The 8,187-nt window shown below is 33.4% G+C and overlaps 1 protein-coding gene across 5 annotated transcripts; it reads right to left on the reverse strand.

Annotated features, from left to right (window-relative positions):
- Positions 1–830: 830 nt before the first annotated feature.
- LOC118752261 (nucleoside diphosphate-linked moiety X motif 8-like) lies at positions 831–4,622 on the reverse strand. Of its 5 annotated transcripts, none has more exons than XM_036487122.1 (3): positions 4,139–4,622; positions 1,447–1,519; positions 831–1,392 (listed from the first exon to the last, which is right to left on the reverse strand). In XM_036487122.1, exons 1-3 carry the CDS (start codon positions 4,406–4,408, stop codon positions 959–961), a joined length of 777 nt encoding a protein of 258 aa, XP_036343015.1. In that variant the 5' UTR covers positions 4,409–4,622; the 3' UTR covers positions 831–958. The 5 variants fall into 5 exon arrangements, with proteins under 5 accessions (XP_036343015.1, XP_036343017.1, XP_036343016.1 ...); XM_036487124.1 differs by having other exon boundaries at positions 831–1,519; positions 4,139–4,347; positions 4,452–4,609; XM_036487123.1 differs by having other exon boundaries at positions 831–1,519; positions 4,139–4,347; positions 4,407–4,609.
- Positions 4,623–8,187: the final 3,565 nt, after the last annotated feature.

Raw genomic sequence — 8,187 nt, forward strand, 5'->3', positions numbered from 1 at the left:
TCGCTATAAATTGAGCACAAGCGAACACCACACTCGGACACCCGCAGCTAACCCGAAAATTTGTGTAACAATGAAACGGACACCCGAACATTGCGATAAAATGCAGGACAACAAAGAAATTTACGCTGAAGGTAACTGGCGCCAATATGTTCCCACAAAGCATACGAAAATGTTGTTGCTTTGTGCTTGTGCATACGCAATGAAAAAATTAGAAGCGAAGTAGACAAAAAATGTGTTTGCATCTATTTCGTATAGTTTCGCGTGGAAAGCTGTGTGTGTATATATTAGAACACAGCCTAAAACTATGTAGGTACATAAATACTTTTACAAAAAATAAATGTGCTCCGAGTGTATAGGGCTTGGGCATTGCCGATCTACACACATTTATACCTAAATGGATGTAGGCGTCGTGATGCCGCGTTTTGTATGAGCAAAAATATAAGAAATGGTTAAATGTATACTTAAACAAACTACCGAAAAATTCAACCTTCTCTTTACCCTCTACGCACAAAAACTAAGAGCACCGCGATGAGAAGGCAACATTTTTTGTAGAAACAAAAACGTCATAAGCCAATCAAGAAAATTTTGTGCACACTCGGGTTGAAACTCGAACACCCGGGTATATTGAGGTGCAAAGCACCCGAACCCAATCAAGTATGTATGAAAAGCAATCGGGTGTTGTGGCCAACATGTTCGTCTTGAGCTCAGTCGATAACGAACAATACTTCTGCTCGTATACAGAGAACGATGCAAAGCGGGTTTTGTTAGATGATCGAGTATACACGAAAATCATGCACCCGCTGCAGATGTCTGGTATGTACTTACATATATTTATCCGATTATTGATTTGGTTTATTTTCTTACAAAACCTGACAACATTAAATTAATCTCTTAGAATAACAGGTTTCTTACAATACATAAAGTCGTATTTACAATTTTTTTTTTTTTAGATTTTTCGTCAATGTTTTATCTTAAAGGGACGAATGTATTTGACATGATGTTTAAGTCTCTTTAGATCTGTCGGAATAAGGCATTGAAGAAAAGTATTTGTTATGAAGCCTGTAATGCCCCAAACTTTATTCTGGCCGACTACGAAATTTGGGGTACTCCAACCTGATTTAAATTGAGTGTGTTTTATAGTTTTTGGATGTACCAATTCTTTAATAGGTATTACCAATGCCTCCTCTACTTCGTCTTCATTGAGTTTTAATTCTTTTAAAGTAAAATTTTCTACAGTGCCCACAACGGGCATTATAGCGGCAGTATTTGGCGGTGATATAAGGTTGCCTGTTCCCCAGACATTTATGCGTCTGCGTGGTAAACCGATCTCCTCTTCAGTTTCGCGCAACGCACAATCTATGAAATCCGCATCTTCAGGATCCTTTATGCCACCTGGATACAACAGAGTATAGCAAGAGAAAACTACAACAAACTTAACCGGCTTACCAGGAAAAGATATTTGTCGAACATGCCTAGAGAGTCGACCGGAACGGCGGGTATAAAGTATTGAGATCTCTTTCTGTAAAAAAAATATAAATAAATAATTATAATTTCTTTCACTGATTACTTGATGATCATTTCCAATTACTATTTAGGTTCATTGCATTTTTCTCTTTGTGCCGTGATCTAACTTTGCAGTGTCTGGTTTTTAGCCGGGTTTCCCTGGGTCAATTTGTAAAACTATTGTCGCTTTGATTGGCACACATACAGTCAGTGCCAAATGTAAGTATACACCTTGTTCTAATATAATATTCACAATTATTTTCATGAACATTTTGCTTCATTGATTATTTACGTAGTTCATTCTATAACATAAACCATTTAAGTCTCACACTTTATTATAAAGTTCAAACAATTTTCATCAAAATTTAAAAAATTTTATTTAAAATTTCCAGAAAATTTTCGAGTTTGCAGTTTTGTAGACCGTTCAATTTTAGTCAAAAAAAGTGCATATTTCATTACCGTTGAAGTTTTAGAATTTATTTTTTGTGGAGGGTGTTGCGCATTTTCTTCCATATAACGAGCGATCAACATCTATTTTTATATGGAAGAAAATGCGCAACGCCCTCTACAAAAAATAAATTCTAAAAAATCAACGGTAATTTTTAGCAACTTGAAACTTGTACTTTGTTTTACTAAAATTTAACGGGTTAAAACCAGCATCTCGAAAATTTTCTAGAAATTCCGAACAAAAAGTGCCTACTCGAAAATTTTCTGGAAATTTTGGTTAAAATTGTTTGAATTTTCGTGAACTTCATATAAAGTGTGGAACTTATATTTAAATGGTTTATGTTATAGAATGAACTATATTTTCATAAATAATTAACGAACAACATTTTTCATGAAAATAATTGTGAATATTATATTAGAACAAGGTGTCGACTTACATTTTACACTGTATGTAGGTATATGCAGTCAGTGTCAAATGTAAGTGTACACCTTGTTCTAATATAATGTTCACTATTATTTTCATTTACTAAAAGATTGTCACTACTCAAATAACGAAATTTATCAGAAGAGTTTAAAAATTGCAATTTTTTCGCAAAATGTAGAAAAAAGATATGCTTACTGTCTACTTAAGCGGAAACTAAGCAAGATATTCATCAAAATTTCAAATTTTTATCAGGATTAAAAAAAAAATCGAGTAAGCAGTTTTGATCACATTAAATTTAGTACAACAATGTGTGAATTTTGAAGTGGCTAAGAATGCGCCTTGATTTTCAATAATTTTTTAACTACTTCATCACATTATTTTACTAAAATTTAAAACGCTAACAAACGATATTCGAATTTTTTGAAAGTTCTGATTATAAAGTTTAAAATTTGGATGAAAATTTGTTTAAGCAGGGAGCACACGATTTGTACATTTGGACAGTTTTGCACAATTTTACAGTTACAGAGTGGAGTTGTTGGGATTTTTTCTATTCAGCTGAACTCATTCTCGATCAAAATTTCTAAACGCCACCCTGTAACTGTCAAAATGTACAAATCTGTACTAATGTATAAATCGTGAGATCACTGCTTTACAGGCTAACCTAATATTCACGCACGCCGCCAATTTATTGTCAAAAATTTCTCATGCACATGCAACTTGTATGAGATCAACCGAAATTGAACGGCGTGCGTATGAAGCTAACTCAATTTCCAATTTTTGTTCTGCGTGACATTTTGATTTGACGTTTCGCTCAATGAAATCAAATGCAAACGCATGCAAGTCAATTTCGGGTGACGCAAAAAAACAAATTCGACGGCATGCGTACCAAAACGCAAGCCGTGAATATTAGGTTAGCCTGTTATATGGTATTTGTTATAGCATGAACCATATTTAATAAAAAATTTACGAAAATGTTTTGACATAAAAAACATTGTCAATATTTAAAAAAGGAGCGACCGCAGGATTATTCAGCTAGGTGCATGCATTTGCATATACAGTCACTCACATAAGTATTCGTAATTTAGTATTTTCACAAGATTCAAAATGTTTTCTATCATAAATCTTTTTCATTATTTTTTATTTAAAATATAGCTCATTCTATAACAATAACCGTGTAAATCAATCTTGCAAACCTTGTACAAAATTCAAAAAAATATTCAAACTTTAAGAAACTTTCATAAAAATTAAACCGTTTTTATTCAGAATTTAAAAAAATTTAGTTTTGTAGCCCATTCAAATTTAGAATAATAATGTGCAAGTTTCAAGTACCTATAGATTACCGTTGATTTTTTTTTGTGGCGGGTGTTGCGCATTTTCTTCCATATAACCAGGGTCGAAGAAAATAAACAAAAAAAAAATCAATTTTAAGCGTTTAGATAAATATAGCCCGGCATATAAAGGATGAACAAAAGAAATTTTTATATGGAGGAAAATGCACTACATAACTCGTCCGCTGCGGTTTTATACACCCTACACGTTAAATGGCGGGTTAAACATTTGGCTGTTATCAATCAGCTGTTAGTGAATTTAGGAGGATTCTACAAACTTTTTATTCGCGCATTATTTCCGAAATCTTTATTGTATTTTTAAGTTAAATGTACTTAATTGGGGACTGCCAACGACTTTTAAACGCTGCAAAATTCGAGCGAATGTGCATGCATTTCCCTATGTTAATATTTTTGGTGATGCATTTACTAAGCTTACCCTTTCATTTGTGCAGAGGCAAATGAGGACGGCAGCGAATGTTTTTTCGCGAGTTGTCTTAGACGACCTTAATCCAACTGGTGTCGATTTTTCCATACATTGTATTGAACGTAATTTGTTTTCCTCTGATAACAGAATATCCGGTCGCAGCAATTCGTCAACATTCTTACCTTCCTCATTATTATGGTTATGCACTCGTATATGGTTTGCTGTAAGTAATGTTATACTGCGTTGTATAATTTGAAAAGGAAAACATTTTCCAACCAACATTATTATTTTTTAATATTAAATAAATTTGCGAAACAAGACGAACTTATTAATAAACTGTGTACTTTAACCAAGGCACGTTTAATGTGCCTCGACTTTAACACAGAAGTTTGTTTTTCCTTTATCTGCTCTTATCGATATACCGATAGTAATATTGTTTTTATATCGATACTTAAAGATGTTTATTGGCCCAAAACACACAAGAAAAGTTATGCAACACAAGGGCTTTGTTTCTTTTCTTTTCTAGCAGATAATTATCAGAAAGAAGAAGAATAAGAAAATTGAAAGAATTACGCTCACAGAGAGCGAAATTACGAAAAAGTAAAGAAACGCAAAACTAGCAAGTAATCAGCTGATCGGTATATTTGACTATTGAAAATATTTTTTGTATCCATTTTGACAGTTGCTAGTTTCTGCTAGTAAAAATTTTACTAGCAGAAATTAGCAGAACCAAAAAAGGAAGAGCGTAAGATCGAGAGAGAGCTGCTAGTTTTTTGGGTTTCCAGCAGAAATTAGTGATAATTATCTGTTAAGAAACAAATCTAAGTTTTTTTTCTTCGTCACAACGAATAAAATAAAATTAGAAAAATATATGCGTCAGTAGCGGCTTCTATATGTATTAGTGTCATTTGACGTTGATTTCCCAGCCAGCAGAAAAACGTAATTTTTGCCGACAGTGGGATCTCATACAATTCTTCTTATCAAAAAACGTTCAAAATAAGGCGCGGTTACAGAAAACTATTTCAATTTTGATTCGTTTTCGTACTAGAAAACGTTCGAAGAAGATGACGTTTTATATGTTCGAAGCTGAACATTTTAAAGCATACATACCTAGTTGGCAGACGCTTCTTTAATTGTTTTCAAACCATGGAAAAGCATCTGTGAAGCACAGAAGGAAAGCCTCAAAAGTGGAAAACCCCAGCCAGCAAAGAAACTTAAATTTTGCCGACAGTGCAGTCTAGTCAATTTCCCGGAAACGAATAGAAAGCGACTACAATTTTCATTAATTCACGTCCACAAAACAATGGTGGTTTTCGTATCCGGAAACAAATAGAAAACTACTACAGTGATCATTCATTTTCGTGTCCGGATAACGTTCGAAAAAGATGATGTTATTTGAAAGCAATAATTGTATTTAATTTGTTCAAGCTAAACATTTGCAGAGGAGCGTGCCGCTATTTGTTAGCTTCCAGAAGGTGTCGTGTTCGAATCCCGTCAGGCGCTTCCTTAATTTAATTTAATCTTATTTATTTATTTTTTTAACCATGAAAAAAGATCTGTGAAGTGCAGAAGGAAAGCGTATTGAACGAAAAATTCAATCAGACAAATTTCAGCAAACAGCCAAAAAAGTACATATCCTTTTCAATTTTCGGTACTTATCGTCGCCTGGGTAAAAGATTGTCGTAAGGGCCATTTTGACGATTTTTAGTTCTAGATGCAAATATATTTTGAAATAAGTTCTTTCGATTGGTGTTGTCTGTTTTTAGATATCTCCTTTAGTTTCCCTGATATTGAATAAAATTTCTTCGATAATTTAGTAAAAATTTAGTTAGTGATGCAGTCATATTAAATTAATCAATATCTTAGAAATGTTGTTCTCCATTTTTGTATATCTCTTTTAGTTTCCGAGATATTGAGTAAAAAAAGTCGTTAATTTAGTAGAAAATTTTATCACATTTTGTCGTATTTCATACAAAGTGACTGCCAAATTGTGGACAAATGACACTTACGACAGAATTTTACTAAAGAAAATCCTTCGTAAACTCAAAACTATTTAACAATAAACATTAAAAATTAAATAACTTAAGAGTGTTTGTGAACTTATCTGTACGTACGTTTCTGCCGCACACTTTAGTGGGAAAACAAATCGTCAAAGTATCCGAAAATGGAATCGGTAAACGGACAAAAGTTCGCACCTCATCCACTTTTTTTACTTTTCGGATAAATTTTTTGATTTTTTGCTGGCTGGGACGGATTGTCAAATGAACAAAAATCCGCATTTCATCCACTTTATTTTCCTTTTCGGATTTTTTGCTGGTTGGTTATTCTTGTAGATCCGTGAATGTGTTAGTTTTGTGCACAGTTCGCCGTAGGATATCGGGTTAGACTAACTAGAGCTAAATTCTTGTAACCAGTTACTAACTTGGACCAAACATGCGTGAAGGCCTATTTACATTTAACAATTCGTGTCTGAGGCTGAGCACCAATTGTTCCTTTCTATATATCATAGAAACCAGAAGCAGGTCAAATGGCCCATTTTGCATTACAAAACAAAATCAAAGAACTGGTACATTGTGCATTACATTCGATCCCCTTCGAAATACAATTGCCCTCAACTGTGTTTCTATGGCCCATGATTCGGAGCATTAAATACAATTTTTTCGTTAGTGGTAGGTTTAATTAGGGTAAAATTACCTTCATTTGAGAGAAATACAAGTGCATTACATAAGTACAAACGAGTATGTAATGTATGTACTCTTATGTTTCTATTAAATGACCTTCTTTATTCTTTTCACTATATCATAGCATTTCCATATGGTACCTACATTTAGGCGTTCCTGAATCACCGAACTCAGTTGGCGCTGTTGACCATACACATGAAGTGTAAGTAAAAGTACTTACATGCATACATATGTACATACAGTATTGGACATATCTATGGCACCCCCATTTCAAAGTGATATTGTTTGCTATTTTTGTTTAATTATTTATTTTTAAGAATTTTCAATTAAAATGCAGTTCATTCTCTAACAGAACTCATGTGAACGCAAGTTTAAATCTTTTTTAAGACTACAAAAAAATTCATCTTTTCACTCAAATTTCAAATTTTTATTTCAGAAGTGTTAGAATTTTTCCGAGTGCACAGTTTCGCAGCCCATTCAATTTTAGTCTTATAATGTGCAGGTTTCAAGTGGCTAAAAATGATCGTTGATTTCTTAGAATTTTTTTTTTGTCGCATTTGCTTCCATATAACGACTAAAAACACAATTTGTTCTTATATGAAAGAACTCGCAACACCTTCGGCGAAAAAAAACCAACAATCAGGCATAATTTTGATTTTGGCCAGAGACCAGACAATATTGTTTTTAGAGGTGCGCTGAATTTGAATGCTTCATTAGATTTGCTTCATTATCCAAGAATTTCGAGGTATTCAAACCTGACTATGCAAAATCTGATTTTTCTGCAATATTCGCCGTAAAATTGCTTCCCTACGAAGGCGCATTAATTAAGGTGGTAGGAGCCGTATATACATACCTAAAAAATTACACCAACAAATTGTACGCTTAATGACAGTATGAATTACAATAAACACATCATTTTGACGTTTTGATTTCCATGGCGAAAAATTCGGCTGTCGCCCCCACACCACCCTATCACCTTACCGAATTCACCTTGATTGCTACTTAACACACTTTTTTTTTCAAGGCGAATTCACATAAGGTGGTGTTATCAGAGCAGCTGATTTCAAGGCGAATTGCGCAGACTGCCAAAATGATGTGTTTGTTGTAAATTTTTTTCGTTCTGATTGTCATTGCGCGTATAATTTAGTAGTGTAGTTTTTTGTTTTTGTGCTGGCGCTACCAACTTGTATGAATTCGCCTTGCATTTTTTTTTTAGAAATCTCGATGTGAGATTTAAAAATATAACTCTTTCCCTTCAAAATGTTTTTTTAATTTATTCTGATATGTTTTTTTGTACCGGAGGTATTAATAATAATAATAGATTGGCGCTTACACATATAGTGGTCGAAATAATTATATAAAAATATAGTTCATTCCTTA

The sequence above is a fragment of the Rhagoletis pomonella genome, unplaced genomic scaffold (assembly GCF_013731165.1).
Source record: "Rhagoletis pomonella isolate Grant_MI unplaced genomic scaffold, Rhpom_1.0 Rhpom_scaffold_01356, whole genome shotgun sequence".
NCBI classification, from domain to species: Eukaryota; Metazoa; Arthropoda; class Insecta; order Diptera; family Tephritidae; genus Rhagoletis; species Rhagoletis pomonella.

Bases quoted from the DNA above. Each gene is read 5' to 3' on its own strand.
- LOC118752261 (XM_036487121.1), bottom strand. From the start codon at position 4,408: ATGTTGGTTGGAAAATGTTTTCCTTTTCAAATTATACAACGCAGTATA. The intron at 1,520-4,138 runs GTAAGCTTAGTA...TTTTTTTTACAG, and splicing joins GCCTCTGCACAAATGAAAGG to AAAGAGATCTCAATACTTTA.